This window comes from Thermobia domestica, chromosome 2 (assembly GCF_964235325.1).
Source record: "Thermobia domestica chromosome 2, izTheDome1.hap1.1, whole genome shotgun sequence".
Classification (NCBI taxonomy): Eukaryota; Metazoa; Arthropoda; class Insecta; order Zygentoma; family Lepismatidae; genus Thermobia; species Thermobia domestica.
In genome coordinates this window covers 78260008-78283254 of record NC_137455.1, presented here as the reverse complement: position 1 = coordinate 78283254, position 23247 = coordinate 78260008, and the positions used below count along the sequence as shown (strand labels likewise).

Sequence of the window (23247 nt, the reverse complement as noted above, 5' to 3'; positions counted from 1 at the left end):
TCAATTATCGCAAACTAAAACTCCGGTAAACGATACAAAATGAAGCCCCAAGTAAGTGATCGAGCGGATCAGGAGAAATGTTTAAGTTGACCTTGATTATTCCAAAACTATACCTAAATATGTTTGACCGTGGTATCGATGCATTGTCAGCTTAGGAGATATAGGCCATATTCCATACTAATCTTTGCAAAAACTGTACCATAGGATACATTTGGGGCGTTGTTTAGAGATAACAGGGAACAATTACCCCCTTCCCTGAGTGAGCAATACATATATTTTAATTAATTGTATACTAATGTACTAACTAAAAACTTGGAGCTCTTTATGTCGGTGAAGAACCGTGTCCCTTTCCCCAAACAAAATGAAATAACTCTGCTGCAGATAAAGCAGATTAACCAGAAAAGACAGTGTCTTTCTATTGTAAACAGTTATTTAACCCTGCTAAATTCACATTACGCTTTTATGCATAACTAAATTTGCTTAGATACTGCTCTTACTGTGATTCGTTTGAACACACAAGTGAAATACTTACTATTTAACCTACTTAAAAACTTCTTAGTTTGACCTATGCGCATTTATATGTTCTCAATTATATCGAGAACCATTGGTCATATTTAGACGTGTTTCCATAAATGGAATAAGGTATTCCCAAAACAGATTCTTACGTGTAAAATATTTGAATTATTTAAAATAATTAATTAATTTTTAAAAAATACCTGCAAACGCCCGATGAAAAACTTGTCTAAAATATGTGATAACCAAATAATCAACAAAGTAAGACGGGTTGTATACAACCAAGGGGTTAACATCTTTGCAGCCAAGTTTTGAACATCAAAAGTGGTAAAATTAAACAAACTTCAAGCCTTCGAAAACGCACTAAAATAATGAAGTCCCTAGAAAGCAGAACATGATTTATTACTGTCATTTCTCTCTTTATATATATATATATTATACATATGTATATGTATGTATATATATATAAATTCTACCAAACATGCTTCACAAAATCACCATCGAAATAATATATTAATTTATTCGGCTTCCACTTCAGAAAGTTTTATAGATAATAGTAATAAATTATCTTTTGCTTTTTAACGCTTTATTTTCTGCTTTGTAGTACTTTTTTTTCCTGAAGTTGGTTCAAACTTTAAAAAAATATTTTCTGCTTTTTTTTTGAATTATGCATTTATAAAATGTTATACTAAATTATTATACAGCATGTTGTAATAATTTAGTATATGTAGAATATGTTGTTGATGTTATTTCTAATTTTTCTACTCACTCGTGGTTAGCAGCCTCGATGACATATTCGTTCATATGTGCTGTTTTCCTTCAATGACTTTATTACTAGTTATAAGCATTTTTTATATGTTAAGAAAGACTACCGTTTAAAATTATAATTGAAAAATAAGTTTCGAGCTTTGAAAATACTTGTCGTGCTTTATATATGATAAAATTTCTTCATCTGTCTTCTTTTTAACATTCGATTTCACAATACAATATTTCGGTTTCCTTCTACCATACTTCTTGAAATTTCAATATAAAACATTTCCAAATCTAGATTTTTCTTCTTTCCTATGCAGTCGTGAATATTTCCATTCACTTATTCGACTTATTTCAATTAATTTTAGAAAATAAAATAATTCTTAGCTAGTTATACTTACATCTATTTGAATTTACCTATGTTTTTGCTTTCATTATACAGGTAAAACGCCTTTGTCCCAATGACAAAGGATGCAACGTGGCACCTGAATTGGTGAAGTATTTCCAATGTAGGCTCTGTGATGAGTACCTGCTGCCACCAATCCACCAGTGTGAACGCGGCCATGAGATGTGCAATGTGTGTTGGACAGCATTGCCATCTTGCTCTGTATGCTCCAGCAGGAAGTCCAGTCTTCGAAATTTAGCCATGGAAAATATTGTGGAAATAGTTCCTCTGCCATGTTCCTATTGGAAGTTTGGATGCTTGCAATTGATCACTCTAGCGGATCGCAAGCAACATGAAGAGTCATGTCCTCTGCAGCCGACAGAATGCCCTTTCAAATTGTGTACATGGCGAGAACGTGCTTTTGGTCCAGAAGTTATACAGCACATCAAGCAAGAACATCAGCTGGATATCCCAGAGTCGACAGTCAAGTTAGAAGGACTATTAGCATCAACTACATTCTTTAAGACCTCCAGCTTAATCCAGTACAAAGGTCGTCTGTTTTTCATCCACGTTCTTGTGTCCGATGGAATGATACATTGTGCAGTCAAGCTCTATGGTATGGAAAACGAGGGAGGCAAATATGAATCTTCCATCACAGTTGAATGCAACAAGAGAGTTGTAGCAGCTCTTGCTTCCATTTACAGTTCGTTAAACGTAGAAGACATGTATGCCTCAGACAATGCTTTACAATTTGAAATAGACAAATTCGTCTTCGGGTTTGGGGCCAAACATTTCACACTCACCATTTCAATTGTCACGTAAACACAAAACTATTTTTCAGGAAAATGATTTGATAATACATGTATAAAAATATTTTGATATAAAAACTTTTTTGTATTTAAATGTGTTTTTCTAATTTATTTCAATGTCTAATGTACAGGGTAGCGCACGAAATGACATATCATTTGTTTGCAGGGACGGCGTTAAGGGTGGGCGAGGGTGGGCAATCGCCCACCCGATGGATGGCCTCGCCTACCCATCCGCCCACCTCAACAGAAGTAGAATAATGAAGGTGACCAGTGCCGGATTTAGGTTTGATGGGGCCCTAAGCTATTTAAGATAATGAGGCCATTTGTATTTCTAGCTTTCTTTTCCAGCTACAAAATGTCGCCTTATGGTAATTTATGGACCTAATACATATCTAAATACATTCGCGCATATATTTCGTTATCTTAACTTACTGTTTTGAATACACTACAGAAAAACTGTAAACTTTGTAAAATTAGCGGTAGTTTAATTTGGTCCCAATAAAGCCCCTTGCCGATCTTCTCTGTTTTCTTTTTGCACCAACTGATCAACGCTCCAGGCCATGCTTCTACAATATGTGGAGGCCGCATCATTTCTCATTTCAAGTTGTTTCTATTCAGTTGGGTAAAGTTTGAAACGTTTCCAGGGATCCGATGTAAGTAAATACAATCTGAATATCATCCAGGGTTGATAATTACTGCCTGAAGCTCAACTAATCGTGTGAGCTTTTTCCAGGTCAGGTTACTAGAGTAACTCAAAATGGAATGCAACTCTCGAAGATTACACAAGGTGTAATACGAAACAAATGCGCTGGAAGCAGAGGCGAATCTATAAGGTTAAAACTGGAGGAGGGGCAACTAAAACCCAGATTATGATAGATATATCGTGAGTTTGCTATAAACTTTCAAAAATATGTAAGTAATGCCATCAATTATTTTTGTTACTAAAAAAACTGGGGGCTTAGGCCTCTCCGACCCCTGGTTAGATACGTCTCTGGCTGAGAAACCTAACTGTTGCAATAAAATTATTATAAGCCCTATAAATGTAGGTAGCATCTTTTTACTGCGACGTGAAAAGATGTTGGTATCTTGCCTTGCTATGTAGTAACTAGTGCCGATAACTTATTGCATTCAGCCTGCTGCATACTAACTTACACAAGGTAAATTCGGGCAGTTCTGAACGTAACAATACATAAAATACTGTTAATATATACAAACGAACGACTCACATGCCTATAACGAATGAATGAAATCTCTATGATTCGTGCTTCTATTCTTTCCTTTAGTCAGGGACGGATCCATTCTGAATGTTTGGGGAGGCAGTCGCTCGAAGTCAATAGGTTTTATTTTACGTTTATAATACAAAGGTGAAAATTCTTAGGATAGTCTTTATTTTTAAAATAAAAAAAAAAATATTCAATTCTGGGTAGCGATCGCCCCCTGGATCTTCCCCTGCCTTTAGTGATCCATTATTGCACTCTATAGATCACTATATGAGCTCCTCTGTGGCTAAGCGGTTTACGTACGTACCTTTCGAGTAGGAGATCCGGGTTCGATTCCCGGAGGGAGCTCATGTGGTTCGGATTCCACGTTAATCAGTAGGTCCCACTCATATAGCCTCGCTGCTGAAAGGGACGTTAAACTCAAAATCAACTCAACTCTATAGAGCACTTTGAAAATCAGTGCCAAGTTCCGAAAGTTATGAAAATACATCTGCACACTACTTTTCATACTTACGTACAGCGAAATATCTATAATTTCGCGATATAAAGATTATTGCCGCTTAGAGCTGTAATTCCAATATATTTTACTATTATTTTGCCAGATTGTTGTTTCATGTCTTCTTCCTATGCATCCACTCTTACAAGACTCAATTTCTTGTCGAATTCCAAATAGTACGTGAAAGGGTAGTACTAGAGTTCTATCCGCATACAAGATACTGTATCACTTATGCTGCGAAGTCTTATGAAAATAGCCAAGTGTAATGGCTGTAAAACAGGGTCCCGATTGCAAATGGGGCTCTGAAACAAGATCCCCATTACAAGCGGAGCTGGGAAACGAGGGTTCCATTATAAGCGGGGCTGGGCAACAGAAATCCCATTGCAGGCGGTTTGGAAAACTGGGCCCTATTACTTGCTTCATGGGAGCTTAATACATAATAGTACAGAACACCGTTGTTGTATGTGCGTTTTATCTTACTTGCTTTTTCTTATTATTTAGAAATAACATTACAGCCATTTTTTCTTTAAATTTGTTTTTTTGGGCCCCCAAGCTTATACGTAAATCCGGCACTGAAGGTGACATCCTGTACTTCAAAAGCAATAGGTACTACTTTCGATTGAAATGTAATAGGTTCTAGGACTCTGTTGAACTCTGCAATGAAAAATGATTTTAAGACAGACTAGCAGCGTTCACCCCGCTTCGCTGCGGTCACCCCGGAACGCAATAAACTTTGTTACTTAGATAATTTTTACTTTTTCGCTTTCAAGTGATATGATAAAAACCATAGAAGATTGCAGTAAATCTTAACATTATATCGCCTGTCATTTATGTTAACCCGCCCCGCTTCGCTGCGGTCATCCCGGTGCTGGCATATTGTAAAAGTGTCTGTAAAAATAAGCAAATCAATTAAAAAATTTTAAACAGAAGATTCAAGCTATTTTCCGCTGTATATCGCCTGTCATTTATGTTAACCCGCCGAGTGACACGGTCATGCGGGTTGCATATAAATACGTTTATTTTTACCTATGATGAACTAATAACAAAGGATTTGTACGTTATGGACACTTGAATGGTCAATTATCTCAAGACACTGGTAATTAAAAATTAAAGTGATATGATAAAAACCATCTAGGGTCCAAATCCTAATAACCCCCCAAAAATGAAAGAAATTGGTTCAGCTGTATTAGCGTGATGAGCGGACAAATTTTTGTACGTTCTCTTTTATATATATAGATACTTGTAGTAATATAATTATGACAAAAGTCGTGATTAATGAATTAAAGTTTAACACACACACACACAGAATCGTGCTATTGAAACGCCAGTGTTTGTATGTGCTGCACTGAAAAAAATAGAAGTACTTTTTAAAAAGCCTACTAAATAATGGGCAGGTTGCCAGTATTGTCTATTGTCTCATTTCAGAAAGAGGGGGAGGGGAATAGTGCTTTGTGTCGGCGCGATAGCTTCTTGTAAAAGGGTTGCAACTTACAATTGTTTACAGCAATGTACCCATTACCACATGTCTTATCCGTGTGGCATTAAACAGATTTGTAAAAACTCTTATTACAGAATTGTTGAGTTAATCTCTGTTGCGTTCAGATGTTTCGGAGGTCGGTGCTTGTTCAACTAATATGTCGAAAAAACTTATCAGGGATCTCTTCTCAGGCTCAGTGTCTTCCTCGTGTTCAAAGGAACGCGATTTTCAATCCGTTGACGTTAGTGATATTCCTTCTTCAATAGAGAAAAAGACAAAAATACAAATACATGTGACAACCAGGATTCACAATTTTAAGTGTTCGATTTCGAAGAAAGTGAAAATGAACTAGATGCTGGAGAGAGCGAAGACGACAGCATTGCTTCTGAAGATACTGATTTATATTTTTTGTCTCTTGCTTTCTTGTAATAAATCCTTCAAAGATAAAAATGTTTGCAGTAGCCTATTTTATCCTTGGTTTACTTTGCCTACTTGTGTGTTTTATGTTATTAACGAAAAGTAGAGTATTATCTGTTAGTCTGTGTTGTTGGAACCTTCTTTTATTTCTATGCATTCATGTGCATTCTTGGAGGGAGAGGAGTTAAAGCTGTCTTGAACCATCCTAAGTCCTGCATTTCTTCAGTCCCACCAGGCGAATGCTGGAATTGTACCTTCTATAAGGCCAAGACAGCTGTTTTCCACATCCTTGTTCCTCCCCAATTTCGGTCTGAGCCTTAGCTAACTAAAGACTATAAAAATTGAAACTTAATTATTGTCAAAAATGTCTACATTGCCCAGTTTTCATTTTAATTGTCCGCCCACCCAGCAACTAGGTCCGCCTCTTTCCGCCCACCCCATCAAGCGTTCCTGGCGCCGTCCCTGTTTGTTTGGTTCATTACACATATATTTATCATCAAAATATTACAAAACTAGTGCAGAATTAATTGTATGAGCATGGAAATTTAGTTCAATGTAGTACATGTTTAATGTGAGATCACCATTTTGTTCCATAGCCTCTTCCAAGCGAACCTCTACATTTGTCACAACTTTCCTGCACAAGTCTTTCGAAATTAGACTGCACAATTACATGTATGAGTCCTGAGTTGAGCTGCACTTGCAGTTTCCTTGCGAAGACTATCTTTCAAGTAGCCCCAGAAGAAGAAATCACATGGATTGGTGTCAAGCTATGCTGGGGCCACTGTCTGCCACCTTCGTGACGCTCAGGAAACCGATGTGGCATTACCTACCTATCAAACATGCCATACAGGTAATCAAAAACAACATTTGAAGTGTGTGGGCGAGCTCTGTCTTGCATGAACCATTGAGTTTGTAATGGGAGACCTATTACCAAGAGTTTTCAACATGTCCTTATGTCGTTCTTTGTTTACCGTCTCATCAAAGAAAAATGGTCCGATGATTCCAAGCGATGAAATTGCTGCCCATTCACTGACCTTTTCTCCATAATTTTCCCTTTCGTGCAGAATGTGAGGATGTTCACTTTCTCGTGCAGAATTTGAGGATGCACAGAAACATCTTTGTGTCGCTACAAAACTCCTAGTTTCTGTTAAAAAAAAAAAGTATAACTTTCACCTTCTGTTCAACATTCAATCTGCTCTTTTGCGCAATCTTGAAAACTGCTGTTTGGCGCCAGGTAAATATTTGATACTAACTTTCCGAGACATCTGCCGGATTTTCCATAAACTAAAGTATACGGATACGAGTTTTCAACATTCCATCGATAATATTACATGTGTAATGAACAAAACAAATGGTACGACATTTCGAGCGTCGCCCCTGTAGCATTCTATTAAGTCAAATCACTCTCAATAGTATCATAAAGTTATTACAGATCATCTTGTTACAAGTACTCTTAAAAAGATTAAGATGTAGCATTGTAGCCTGTAATAGGAAAGAAGACGATGTATCTCCAATAAAGACAAATTACTTTCGTCGATTCGTTGACTTTCAGACTGGTTACTTCAGCTTTCTTTATTTCCAGATAAGTCACTGAGTCACACATTGACTTTGAATTTTGTAGTAGTTCAGAAACTTATTTGATAAGAACTCGCCTCACCAGGAACTTGTGGGGGGCAGGGGGCAACTCCCCCCCAAGGAAGCTTCCCGCCGTTCGAGGGGAGGCCCATTTTAAGACAAAATTTTCTTACTCCATATACGATACGAACACGAAATCATAAATGAAGCATCAAACAGGTTCGCTACATTACATAAACAAAGCAGCACACAAAAGGTAAATAAAACAAAAATGAATTGTGGATCCATTCGATATATATTAGGGGTCCTAGAAATAATATTTATTCGTATGGCTTTGAGATTTGTCAATATTGTTCCCTTAATTAATTTGTCATGTATGGAACGGCCCCGCAGATCTTGCCGTGCGGAAGAACCCACAGGCTCGGGGGGCCCATAAAGAGTAAGAGAAAGATGGAAAGAGGGGCCCAAGAATTAGGAAAAAAACTTTTTCTAGGCGTCCAAATAAACGTATTAATGCTTCCTCCCCCCAGAAAAAATCTAAGTTACGGCGCTGACCAAGAAACTACTTTCTCTGTATGTTATCGAGGGTAATGTCTTATGCCATATTATCGGTATAATTGCTGAAATATTTACGTATGAAATATTAAGAAAATTACACAAACTGTTTGTAATAAATGGAACAAAACAGCCCCATTAGTGGATTCTCCTTTCTAGAATTTTGTATGAAAAATGAGCAATATCACATATTATAGGATTATTAATGAAATATGAACTAAACCGAGAAAGTAGATCAAATCAGGCTTTCTTCACTATTAAACTACACTTTAAAATATACTTATGTAGATTATGCAGAATTATTAAACGTGTATTATTATTATGAGAAAATCACTATTTCTGTTTCCCAAAAACATTGCCCGAAATAATCGTTTTCTTCACTAAATTATGTACACACTTTTAGGATTACTTCAAGAGAAATGAATTAAGTCAATTTGTAGGATTGTGAATGAAATAATTATTTTTGAAATGTTATTGAATGAAATAATTATTTCTGAAGATTAGACTAGGGTGACCAGATTCTGACAAGCGAAAAGTAGGACACAAATGTAATAGTATATGATAGTTTACTGCGCCGGCAATATGCATGTCCTTATTTTATATAACGTTAATCTTAAGCTAATCATTCATTTTTGTTAAGAAGAAAAGTACTGAACAAAAATACGTGTTCGAGGAATTCAACACAATTCCAAGTGCTTTGATGGATGACAAAGTGGTTTATTTTTACGAACGTACAGTGAAACTTCGTGTTGAGTTAAAGTTTGAGTTAAAGTTACGGGACCTACCGTAGTCGGGCCAAGATTCCATTCAGGAACTAATAGTGTGCTATCCAAAAATACAAGTTTCAAAATCTTGCGGTACTAACGCAACAATTTTTTTTAGGCAGTTTGGCTACGGGCATATAATTTGAAGCACTTACCAACTATCTTTATAAAAATTGTTGCGGAAATACCGCAGGATTCTGGAACATGGATATCTGAATAGGGCACATAGGAGTTCCTAAATGAAGTCTTGACACGACTATGGTAGGTCCCATAGTGTTGGAGCTATGGACATTTAAAACCCATTTTTTCACGTTTTCGGCAGCCTATAACTCCGAAGATAAGCATTTGTGCACAGAAGTTGGTCTTTACTTTTCGTCTTATCTTGGTGTTAGGAATCACCTCCCGAACGTTGTCGGTGGTGTTTTGAAACACCCTGTATATTACAACAAAACAAAAAGGTTGCTTGATTCCTTCGATTAGATGGTTCACAACTATACATGCAGGAGGAAAACGTATAGATATCATTTTGTTTATTTTTTGAATCTTCTGGATGCTTGTGGCGGCATACGTGATTTGGACTAACAGCCACCCAAACTGGAATGTAACTACTACCGACTAAAGGTGTCTGTTTTTGATTTCAGTAGCAGAAGCATTGGAAAAAAAGAGATCAATTGACGTATCATCATTACGAGTAGGTTATATGATACAAAATTAGCTATGGAACTCTGCCGTAATTTACAGGAGTGTCCCGATATGTGACAATCAAATGGAGGTAGAGAAGCATAAAGCTTGTCATATGTGATATCCGAAAAAAAAAGTCAAGAATGCAACTACAAACATTCGAACATTCTTATTTTTCCATACTATTTTACCGCGAATTATTAATTATATGTAAACTTTGTTATTTTTAAATAACTGAAGCGAGGTAATCTTATAATGATGTTCTAAAATCTGGTGATTTGGGGGAGGGGGCTGGCCCCGATGGGTCCCCTGTAGTTACACCCCAGTTCTTCAGTAAATTATTCTTAATTTTGGGTATAGGGAAAAAACTGATAAAACATCTTTGAAATCAGATAGATCTTGGAAATCGGATACAATCCTTAAGTTTAAAATTTATTTTGCGTAATGATCCTTACGCCTCTTCACATATGGAAGGATGATTATCCAGAATTCACTCTTTTTACAAGTAGAGATTATGAAACGTGTAATCCATTAAAATATCGAATTCAATTTCTGTACGATTACAAGCTTTCTTCACTCTTATATAAAATGAAATGGAATTTTTGAAAAAAGAAGAAATGAAATTTCTTAGTCGAACGTCCCTCAGTTATGCCTTTTAGACTAAAAAAAAAAAAAAAAAAAAAAGGATGATTAATAAAAATGAATGATTGTAAAATGTTATAAAAATTTATAAATTCCTGTGTAAATTTGAATTTGTTAAACACTTGGTACGCAAAAAGCAAAATAAACTATTGTTTAAAGAAACGCTGTTACTACGTACCTACCTTTCAAATCTTAAGATTTGCTTGGCTTTATGAAAGAGAAGATTAAAGGAATTGAGGACAAAAACTTGGAGAAGACATCAGGTCCAACTTCGAAATAGCACACTAAAATAGTAAGGTCACTGCAGTTACTGCTCCAGAGCAGATAGGCTTCCATGTAGACATTTTTTAAAGTGTTTACTTATTTGTAACAGTCTCCATCTTCCATTACCGGTAGTGTTCCCTGTGACGACCAGTATCATTGATGATCGCCCGATAGTGCACTTTCTACTGGAAACTTCTTTGCATGTGTATGTGTGTATTTAGTCTGTATGAAAGACTACCTGTTTTTGTACTCTATTTCCCTTGATCATTACAATTTTTCAACCTTTTCAAATAACAATGCAAAATTCATAAATAGTTTTAAATGTTTTAAGTTTTTTTTATTACAAAACATACACATTGTAATATTTTACACAGTGTTTTCCAAGGTATTTGTACAATATTAACAGTATTCATAGATTCATTTTATTAAAACATGTCTAACAATATAGGTAAATAAATAAATAAATAAATACATAAATAACAATATGGCCTTATGTATATCGAATAATACTTTTTGCAAAATACAGGAAAGTTGACAAGAAAAAATGGAAATAAATAATTTGCTTGAGATCATTATATATTAATTTCATTCCGTGATTTCTAAAAGGCACATCTAGCATTTAAATACGTACAAGATATAAGTAATTATACGGCCTTATTAAAAGTTAACTGCAAGTTATTCTTGTATTAAAAGCTAGTAAATTGTAATAAGCATTTCGATATATAGTTCTCGACAAGATTTGTTAATGAGTAGTAGTAAGAACTATCTGTCTCTAGTCTATTACATCTAATTGGCCATTTTTTTTTTTTACCAGTCGCAATGATGTGAAGTATCATGATTGTGAGCAATGGTAACATTAATAATGTGAACGTAATACCATTTAACATGAATTGGAAACACATGTGACTTTGATTAATCTTAATCAAGAATAACTGTAAAGAGATATATGCCTCATTATATTGTGCTTGGCAATAATTTCTTAATTTTCCTATGCGCGTTAATGATGTAATTTGTAATATTGATATCTTTATGCTGACAATGCAATGTACCAGGTAGTGTTGAATTTACATAGAGCCACTGGTAACTACGTAACTAATAAACATGTAATAGAACGAATAAAATATACAAATATAGATTAAAATTAATATGAAACGAAACTTACATCTCTCAGTGAATCAGATATACATCTGACTCAGATGTCGTATCTTTGTACCATATTAACTTTAATCTATATTTGTGTATTATATTTTCATTGCTCTATTATATGTGTATTGGTTAGTATGTAATTTTCAACACGACCGGTATTGTAACAAAAGAAACACTGACCAAAGCTTCAACACACTGTTTTAAACTGTGTTACAATTTCGGATATCTACCATATCCTTCATCAGACGCATATCTATATAGGTATAGTGTCTATACAGTGTCTGATAAAGGATAGGATAGGTATCCGAAACTGTAACACATTATCGTTCAAAACGGTGTGTTGAAGCTTCGGACAGTATTTCTTTTGTTACAATATCTAATCCAAAGCCATGGACAGTGTTGTTACTACCGGTATATTGGAGTGTCAGCATAACTTTGATATTACAATATTATATACAAGTATATATAATTGGAAATTACGAAGAAATTAAATAATATAAGGTGAATTGCCAATAAACCATCAAGCGGTTGTAGAGTTAACATTTCACAGAATAACACAGTGTGTTAATTCGTAAGATATGTTAAAATTAAGTTTCAATCAATAGATACATTGTTGAAAGAAACTTTTATGATTATTTGTTGGTACATGTATTACAAAAACTAGTGCAACTATTCTCATTAAATTTTTCGTTGTCTGTGGCCAGACTAATATGTTAATTGTGATTCGGGAACTTACGTTTAATAGCCTCAATGTTAAAACAAAGCTTGTAATGAATCTGTTAAGAGTGAGGGTATTGTATAAAGGAAAAGGAAGAAAGTAAACATAGGCCTAAATGGTGTAGGACAAAAAAAAAAAGCACTTTTGACAACACATCAAAGCATATACTAATAGCCAGCTTAGCTAATTTAGCGTACTCACGTACAGTTACAAATATATCTGAAATAAGCGAACAAAAAAAAAAAAAAAAAAAAAAAAAGGTAACAAAAATCGTTTAATATACTTATATGGCACCTATATTTATCACATAGTAAAATGACGGTATTAAAAATGTCATAGTGCTTTCTCTCGTAGCTTTTTTTAACATCGCAATACAATAAATTATTAGCTTTACAATATTTTTCTATCAAGAAAAGAAACAATATTTACATATAGGCTACATCTATAAGTACTTTTTACCTATGGCAAGACTTTGCATTGCTGACTACAGTATAAATAGTCTTAAAGAGTATAGTTTACATACATTATACAGTTTTCTTTTTTTGTCAAAAATACAGTACTTTATTAGTGAAACCACATTACTTGTTGTAAAAAATACGTTATTTGCAGTAACATTCATGTGTGAAAATCCAAAGTAATAAAAAAAGATGTGTACTGAGCAAATATATAACATTTTGTTTTTGTTTAACTTACAAATGAAACAGACGATGAACAGGCATATTATATATGCACGTCAAGATGAAATATACGAAAAATCTATATTAACAAGTTCATCCCTGAAATCATTGGCTTAATTCAGTAACTGTTTTTACTGACATGAGTAAAACAATATGCACAGGAAATCAGTTTATCCACATCTATATTACCATATCATTTTTCTTAAAATGAGTGCATTAAGTGCGTAAATCGTATTCTTTTGAGAGGGATTATATAGGAAACATACATATAAATACGGTAGGAATATGTGAGTGACTTAATTTGCTATAATAAATATAGCAAGTGAATAAATCTATCATACAAACAGTAGCAATAAATGATAACATACAGTAATAGCACAACTATAGCATAATTGTCTTTTGAGTTTTAAATAGATTTAAAACCACCCGTAAGTGCGAGTGTTGTGTTGCTTTCTTGACACCTCACTCAACTTTAGTTTGAATGAAATTTATAAATAAACCTTAATTTCAGTCATCGCGGCAACTTTTAGCCAACGGTAGAATATTAGCTTTGAATAGACGGCTTTAAGACCCTATTTAGGAGAAATTAATAATTACGCATGCGTGATTGATGAATAATCTGAGTCCATGCGATAAATTATCAGCAAATTTATTCGCTTTCAATTAAAATTAATAGTATTAGATAAGTAGGATCGAGTTCTTACCAGACTTCACGTGAGGGTTATGATGTAAGATTTTACAAATGTATCCGCACATACAAAATTTAGAATCAAATAGGCTATTGTTACAGCACACATCCCGATTAATGTGCTTAATAACCCTCAAATCTGAAAGTCAATTTCGAAATTTGCATTTTGGTCTTAATACCAAACAACAGAGTAAGTAGGAAAACTTATTTAAATTTTGAATATAATTTTCGTGCCAGTTTTAAACTTTATTTATTTCAACAGGATAAACAGATTTCTGCTGTACAATGTATGGGATTTGTAATCTGCAACATGTAATGGTTTAAAAAGCTTCGTATGCTCGAAAGAACTAACAACTGGAACTGAATGAACTACAATACCTAACAATCATTCCTTTCTTCAACTTAGTTTGTCTGTTAATATCTGTTACTTCTATTCCAAACCTAGAAACTGAAATTCTTCTACTACACAGACGTTCCTCAGCTTTGCTTTAGCAAAGCATGCAATCAACTCTGTTCCATTCCGTAGCTAATAAAACACTGCCTCATCTGGCCTTCGAGCAGTGGACGTGTTAAGTTCTAAATGCATTGTGCTTGCTGATTATATTTTCATACATGCGTTGGTTTATCATTAATGGTGGCGTCTTGTGGCTGGAATATTGCTCCGAGCTCCTCTTCGTTATCTCGGGATATTTTTCTGAAAAAGAAAAACATATTTAAAAAAGGCAAGTTACTAATATGTATATTACACTGTGTAACACACATTTTGTCATTGAAGTCTAATTGTTATTTTCTATTAGCTTATGTTGAAAGAAGACAGAAATGCTATATTATTTTGAATAAACTTTGCTTTTGTGACATAAAGGACGAAATATGTGCTTAAAATTACCTCTATGAACTGTAACTTCTGAGGTATTTGCAGTTCGTTTTGAGATTACTTCCCCATGGCATCTGGCAACACTGCGTGGCTCTCGTACGGCTGCCTTATGCTGCAATACCACGAACTTGGAGGGAACCAACTGACTACAGTACCAACCGATATTTTTGTATAGTATACCTATCGAAACAACGAAGTGGTAAAAATGAACCTAAAGTCATATATCCTAACATTCCTTCGTCCATGGCTCCAGTTCCACACAACCTCCAGTATTCTGTTCCGTCTCCAACCAAGAAACCGAGAACATGAGTCATCAGACCCTGATGATAAAGATACGAGACATGTGGACTTCGCGTGTGATTTTCCGCCAGCTGAAAAGTACTAGCCAAATCAGGAAGACATTAACGATTTTTGATCAGAGATATTAGTTTCACTAACACCAATGGTGAGCTTTTAGCTTCACGACTGAAACAGTGGAATTTAGTAGACGAGTCCTTAAATGTATCGTTTCAGAAGTCAGGTCACAAGACTTTTTCGCGTTTTTTCAGGATGAAAGATGGACTGTGTTTCTATAACAAGGTCATCGAGTTATTCGAATCAATTGGTATCCTCTGTAACCCTCATGAGTGGCAACTTTTCATTGATAGTTTCTCTAAGAGTTTGGAAGCAGTGCTTCTCCACAAAGGAAACAAGTATCCGCCTCTTTCTTTTCTTAGCACACTCTGTACATCTGAAGGATAAATACAATAGTGTGAAGATCATATTGCAAGTTCTGTGTTATGAAAAATATCAATGGGAGGTTATAGGATACTTAAAAGTTCTCAATCCTAATGGGTCATCAAGGTGGTTTTACAAAGTTCCCATACTACCTTTGCCTCTGGGATAGTAGATGCTGTGTGTAGAAGGACTGGCAACTACGGACATAATTTTTGGTGGAGGAGCAAAATGTGAAATTTGAGCCACTAGTAGACTCTCGAAAGGTACTACTGCCCCCACTGCATATCAAGTTAGGGTTAATTAAACAGTTTGTTAAAACTCTTAATAAGGAGTCCGCAGCATTCATATATTCAAAAGGGATGTCCCCCCAACTGTCAAATGCAAAGATAACAGCCGGAGTTTTCACAGGCTCACAGGTAAAAAAGAAATAAAAATAAAAAAATAAAAATTGTTCAGTGTGAAGTATATCCTCACGTACATACATCAATTAAAAGGGATGTAGCAGTGACTCAAGGATTTCTTGGCAATCATAAAGCAGAAAGTTATATTGAACTGATAGATAATCTGGTGGAAGCTAGGGTAAAATGGGATGCAGGATGTCTCTCAAAATTCATGTTGTGCATTCACATCTGGAAACATTTAAGGAAAACATGGAAGCGTATTCCGAAGAGCATGAAAGCGCTTCCATCAAGACATTTTTAACTTCACACACCAGTATCAGAGACAGTACAATGAAAATATGATACGTGACTATATCTGGTCCTTGATTCGCGAAAGTGATATACCATATACAGTAAACGTCAATGTAGAAAACGCACACGTTTTTCAAAATTATTGTGTTCAAGCTATTTGCGTTACAGCTTTTATTGTAACGCAATAAAATATGGTTTTTATGCAAGCCATTGTCAGCAACAACAGTTCTTACTGAAAATGAGCTTTAAATGGTTCAATCTCTTTGCAAAGCACATATTCAATTCACGTGTAAGGAAAACTTGTTTCATTCTGCTGTTTAAAAACTGTCTTTTTAATTTTCTATTTAGATAATACATTTTGAATTTTGAACAAGGGTTGCAAAATATTTTCTTCATACATCTAAAAATATACATTGCAGTGAAACTTAGCAGAAGAATTACTTATAGATCACAAGTATTTTCTAAGGTTGAGTTCCTTCGGCTACCTATATAACAGAAGGCCTCAAGATTTATATTTTTGCTTTTTGTAGGGAAACTTTCCAAAAATCCCGAAATTTCCCTTTTACGATACACCACATATGAGTATACATTATACTATTTGAAAGCTTGTTTTATTAGAGAAAGATGTATGAACCATGATTATCGGATTAATAGTAATGAGGTAGTAGCTACATAACTAAAATTTGTGTGAAATACAGGAATTTAAACAGGTTAAAAAGACAATAATCCAACGTATTGACTACAAAACTAAAGTTTGAAGTATATAAAAGCCAATTTCCATCATATTCGTACACTATAAATTGGAAAATAACAATATCATCCCAAGGACAAAACAAAAGTTAAATTTTGTTACATAGTGTTATTGGTATTCATTATTCAGTATTGAGTTAGTTATGGCTATTTTTGTATTTAGCAGGTAGGACCTACAATAGAAGACTCTTGTAAATCTGTGGAAATTGTGCTTGATTTTACAACTCTTTCAGATGTTAACAAAATAGACAGCATTACAGAAATATCACTTTTCAATATCACTATGTTTTATCTGTAACTTTAAAATACAGATGTTAAATTATGCCAAGATGACATACTGTATTCAAAATAGGAGAGATTCTGAATCAAGTGTTTTCTGGTATGAGACAAGCTCTAAAAATATGTTAAAATACAAACAAATGCACAATGAACAAGTTGCACAAATTCTAGCGTACGAGTCTTATTAGGAATAATCTTATTCGATTGTTGTTAGATCTCGACTAAAACTGCTTTCTTGAATTGAAGTTATTTATATAATTCTATGAACCGGAGAGAGACTGATACACACACTGAGAATCAGTGGGAAACTTATGGACCGGACCGGACCAACTTTTTAATATCCCACTCTTATCTCCCAGTGGTGCAAACTGGAAACTTCCTTTACACTGTGAAACTTACAGGGTTCATTAATGATAGAAGGGGAACAGGGAGAGGTATCACCAATATACTTGACTAGCACTGTGAAATTTGGTCAAACACCTTCAACGTATTTCACCAACCATGACAGAACAAAATAATCAAAGCTCTCATTCTCCGGATACCGAATTGTGACTGGACAAGGCAGTGGTTCCGTATTACATGCAAGCAGAGGGAGCTAAGATTTAATAATGTGATATCTCTAACCAGAAGCTAAATTCTAAGATTTAGTGAAAGAGCTACACAAGATCAACTAGGACATTATTCGATTACGCGCAATGAAAGGAAACGAACTAATTAAATTGGAAAGCGAACGAATGTGCTATTACAGAGGATACGAATTTGGCAGCGATAGTTGGATTTCTCATCGACGAAATATTGAAGACAATCGTGGACATAATGACCTGTTAAATAACTGTCCCAGAGATACAAATTACAAATTATTAAATTTTATGCTCCCGCAATAAAACATTCAGAAGTGGAAAAAATTATGTAAAAATGAGAGAATTTACATAAAATAATTATGTAAAGATTATCATAAGAAATGTCAATGATAGAACATAAAAAAACGAGACAAACAAAAATATCTAAGAAATTTCAGACGTGGCGAACGAGACGTACCCTGTTAGATACGTTCGTTAAGAATTTCTTCAAGAAAGAAAAGAAACAAGCAAAAGACAAAAATGGGTATGAAACATCGAAGTTGTAGAAGAAGAGAAACTGATTACATCATGCTAAACAGAAGATTACGTCATTGAAGACTGTAATGTTCTGAATAGGTTGAAACCTCGAAATCCTCCTTACTAGAGAAAAACTATTTAGTTCCTGTAATAACATTTTTCTCAAACAAAATGAAACTAAATTATCAACAACTTAATATAGCTGTAAGGGTTCTATGGACACAGGAAGTTCAATGTCGCCTTCACCAAAGTTCTCCATTGATTTCTGTCCTTAGCCAACTGGATCCAGTTTCTACTTTATAATCCTATTTCTGCGAGATTCGTCTTAATATTGTCGTCCCATCTGCGCCTCGGTCTTCCTAATGGTCTTTTTGCTATTTGGATTTCCAGTTAAAACTTCTAAAGCGTTCCTATTTTTTTTTCCATTCTGGCTACATGACCTTCCCATCTGAGCCTCCTAGACTTGATGACCCTAACAATGTTTGGTAAATTATATAAATTATGCAGTTCCTAGTTATGAAGTTTCCGCCATTCCTCATTCCTGTTCATTTTGGATTCCAAATATTCGTCTCAGAATCTTGTTTTCAAATATTTTCTGTTTACATTCTTTCCTTAGATAAGCGACCTTATTTCGAAATAATGCAGCACAACAGGCATGATTATCGTTTTATGTATTTTACGTTCCAGATTCCTCGACAGAGTTCGCGACGAGAAAGCAAAAATTTAACTGAGTAATACTGTAACACAAAATCCTTGCCTTCAGTCGACATCAAATTTCTTCGTGATTATGGTTTTGATCTGTTAATAATGATCCTAGTTATTTGAAAATATACACTTTGTCGAAAGTATTATTTGGTATTTTAAGCATCCATAATTTGCAATATTACGATCCCAACGAACTTCCATTTTTAGTTTTCTCTGCATTTATTTATAACCCCCATATCCCTGCAAGCGCAAATTAAGATTTCTGCATTTCTTTCTATTGTTCTATCGTCCCCTATTGTATTTACATCATCAGCATACATCATAACCTGGTAAATATCATTTAGTTGTAAGACCTGATTACTGTCTGATTTTCCTTATAGCAATCTCCAGAACTAAGTTAAATAATAATGGCTACAACGCATCTCTGTTTCAGACCATTCTCAACGTAAAACCTCGTGAACGAGGATTTCTCTTCTTTGGAACATGCTTTGGGATTCATTTAAACATATCTTAATTTATCTAACTAACATTTTCGCTATTCCAAAGTCTGTAAGGATGCTAGACAATGTTTTTCTCATAACCGAGTCATACGCCTTTCTAAAATCAATAAATAATTGATGTACCGAATATTGTATTTCCATTTTTTTCGACTATTAGTCCAATGGCAAAATATCTGATTGATAATTGATCGATTTCACCTAAAGCCTTACTGATAATCTCCAATAATTTCATCTGCGTATGAAGTCAATCTTGCTAATAGAATGTTTAAGAGGATTTATAGGATGTTGACAGAAGAGAAATGATCGATAACTATTACAATCAGTTTTGTTGCTTTTCTTGTGTATTGGAACAATGATTGGTTCTTCTCACTCTTGTGGCAATTTCTCCTAGTTCCAGATAAGGAGAATGGGTTTGTGTATCTTATTCCACAATTTTTCCAAGCCAGGTAAAATTAAATCAACAAGAATTTCGTCTACACCAGTAGATGTGTTTCTTTAATTTTTTTTATAGCGATTTCTTTTTCTGTTTGGTTAGGTTCTGGAATATACGGTCATGCTGTATACATTCCACTTTCTCCAGGAACTTTTTTTTTTTTTTTTTTTTTTTTTTTGCTGTGTGTTAAGCAAATCGCCAAAGAAATGTTTCCATCTATTCAAGATGCTATCTGTATAACTGATAATTGTTCCGTCGGTGTTCTTTCTTGACTTCGTTGATGCTCTTATAGATATCCCGATTTTTTTGTTTTGTTTTTACTATTATCTTAAAGTTACTTAATTTTGGCTTTTAAAAAAAGCACGTTTCTTTGCTCTAAAAATTTTGGAAGTTTTCCTCCAGATGACAACGAAATTTTGTGTACAGTAGTTATTTCGTTCGCATTTTGTATCCAACGCTGTTTCGTCTGTTTTCTCTTCTCTGCTGGTTTAATGCATTCCTGTTCGAACCATAGTTTGTTCCTACGTATTTCACTTTTCTTTTGCTGAAATTTTAATGTTATCTCTAATTTCAACCAAAGTACTCTGAACACTAGTGCACTCCGAACCTTCTAAAACCGAGAATCTATTCGACATTTCACTCTGGTATTCTCCTCTAATTTCTTTAAACCTCTCCGTTTTCAGATATTGAATATTTCCTTTATTCAACGATCGTCTCTCTCTTATTATCGCTGCTACCTGCTGGTAATCAGTATCACAGTCAACTTCTCTGAACGATCGAACATCAGTTGTGCTAGACTGTTTTCTTCTGCCTACTAAACCGTGATTAATTTGATTATGTGTTTTTGTATCTGGTGAAGTCCAAGATGTCGCGATGTGGGAATTTTGTAACCATCAAGATAAGGTTTTTGGATTTGCGAAGTTCACGAGTCTAACGTCGTTGTTACAACTTTCCTTATGTAGATTTTTATTCCGTATAATAGGTTTGAAAATACCCTCTCATCCTACCTTCGCATTGGAATCCCCTAATAGAATTTTCATATGGTATTGCGGGATTTGGTCAAATACTTGTTCTATTCTTACGTAAAACCTATCTTTTATATCATCATCCTTATTTTCTGTTGGGGTATGTACATTTATAACAATAATATCACAATACTGACTCTTAAGAGAAATAAAATTCAACACATGTAATTGATGATATTCATTTGTGAACTAAAAACCCTGTTCCTAGTTGATAATTTTTCATTCCTTCCCCATAAAAGAACGTAAATTTTCCGGACCTGGCTGCTCCATTTCATTCCTACCAAACTTCCTAATATCCTACTAGATCCATCTAATTTCTGTAATTCATCGTTACAGATTTTAACACACCTGTCCTATAGAGACTTGTTATATTCCATGTTCCAATTCTCATGTCGATTTTACTTTGCTGAGTTAGTGCCAAGTTATCTTTTATATATATATATATATATATATATATATATATATATATATATATATATATATATATAAACCAACAAAAATATAAAGATAGTTTGTGAGTACTTCAAATTATATGCACGTAGCGAAACAGCCTCTACAAAAGTTGTTGCGGAAGTACCACATGATTCTGAAACATGGATATTTGGATAGGGCACACACTAATTCCTAAGTGAAGTCTTGAGCCGACTACGCTAGTCCCATAGTTCTGGAGCTATGGACCTTTAAAGTTAATTTTTTCATGTTTTCGGCAGCCTATAACTCCGAAAGGAAGCATTTGTGCACCCAGGTTGGTCTATACTTTTTGTCTTATCTTTGTGTCAGGAATCACCTCCCAAATTTATCGGTGTTGTTTTGAAACACCCTGTATTTCCACAATTCTACAAGAATGTGCCGAATACTCTGCGGCACAGTATTCACAATACGAATGAAAGTTATCGTGCATTAAATAGAGGTGTGAGATGAGTGTCCGATGCACGAGCGCGTCAGAATCACTGCATTTCAGCAATTAGTACGTGATGACGTCTGCCCAAAGTATGACTAACAGAATGAAGCTTATTATTTTCATACTTTGATTCCAATCAACTTGTCTCAGAGTGTATCCATCGGAGGAAACAGCTACTGAGATCGAAGGACGGGAGAGAGTGGTCCAATGCAACATTTGTCAATGCGGCGTTCTTGGCTGCCGCGTTAGCGAGCTAGTTTCCCCGAATGCCCACATGTCCCTGCACCCAGCAGACAACGACGGCACATCCCTATTGCTGGAGGACCCAGGTGATGGCATCTTATGAGAATGTCTTGCACGATGACAGGATTTCTAAATACATTTCTGATTAACTTCATAAAGCACTTCGCAAGTCAATGCTTGCAGTCAAAGGCATGACGTAGGGAAAGGTGAAGCGTCTAGTCATTTTTTAACTTGAAACCATGTTTCTTTTCCTAACTAAAAGAATTGTTTCATCATGATTATTAGGTTAATTTTAATAGATATTATATATATCGTCCCAATTATTCTACACTTTTTTTTGTTAGCAAGGTTAAGCTTGGTAAATCATCTTTCAAATATCAGATAATAGTGCATTTAGAGGAAAATTTCACAAAATTGTTGACCTCCAGCAAATTCGGAAAAATTTAAAGATCACTTCTACCAAAACAGTAATTTACGATTTAGAATAGCATTTTCCATTATTCCTTTTTTTAAAGCAGTAAGATTGCTTTATATTTACAAAAAACACATATATGTATAAGTTAAAAGAAACAGAAAATTGAAAAAGATTGATTTTCTAACAAACTAGAAATATGAATCACTGAACAAAGCAACTTTTATTTTGAAAAATCAAAACTATGTAACAATTTCGCCAACTAACTGAACATATTGGCTTCATCAAATACTGCAAAAACAAAAGGGACTTGCATCTAAACAACAGAATTTCAGAAACTGGTTCTGAAAGCTGATTGGCTGGTCACAACGGATTCAGCTAGTCATCACGAAGGTAGACAAAATTCAAACTAAACACCATAAATCCCTTTCCCTTCTTGGTCCAGCAGATAAATCCCTTTCCCTTCCTGGACCAGCAGAAAACTAAGCTGCAAATTAAGTCTTTCCTATGACTTGCCTCACTGTTCGTCAATTTTAAATCCTGCTTTCGAATTCATAACACAGCCATGCTCTTTTTCAATAAATCTGTCCTCCTTCCACTTTCTTATCAAAGTCCATTATCCCGTTTTAACACTTCAATCTCTCACCAATTAACAAGGGCGCCGATTTTTCTGTAACTTTGGGGGGGGGGGGGAGGAAGGGAAAGATGTGTGGTTGCAGACAAAGATCTAAGAAAGCATATATGAGCATTTTAAAGACAAATTGAATTCACATTATGCTATATATTGTATATTCATAAAAATAACGTAACAATACATATAACAATAAAAATACATATTCATA

At 34.7% G+C, this 23247-nt stretch overlaps 2 protein-coding genes across 5 annotated transcripts in view; one reads left to right on the top strand and one right to left on the bottom strand.

Moving 5' to 3' along the window:
* LOC145673035 (E3 ubiquitin-protein ligase sina-like) overlaps positions 1-2551 on the top strand; it is a 59591-nt gene extending 57040 nt beyond the window's left edge. For 2 of the 4 annotated variants that reach the window (XM_081742369.1, XM_081742378.1), the window contains exon 2: positions 1706-2551. In XM_081742369.1, the coding sequence (XP_081598495.1) occupies positions 1706-2470 (765 nt within the window). In that variant the 3' untranslated portion in view covers positions 2471-2551. The remainder of the gene's footprint in view (positions 1-1705) is intronic. The other 2 variants (XM_081742393.1, XM_081742386.1) reach the window with 1 other exon arrangement.
* Positions 2552-13981: 11430 nt separating this feature from the next.
* Positions 13982-23247, bottom strand: part of LOC145673029 (uncharacterized) — a 170523-nt gene continuing 161257 nt past the window's right edge. Inside the window, exon 9 of the mRNA XM_081742356.1 lies at positions 13982-14471. Coding sequence (XP_081598482.1) covers positions 14384-14471 — 88 coding nt within the window. The 3' untranslated portion in view covers positions 13982-14383. The remainder of the gene's footprint in view (positions 14472-23247) is intronic.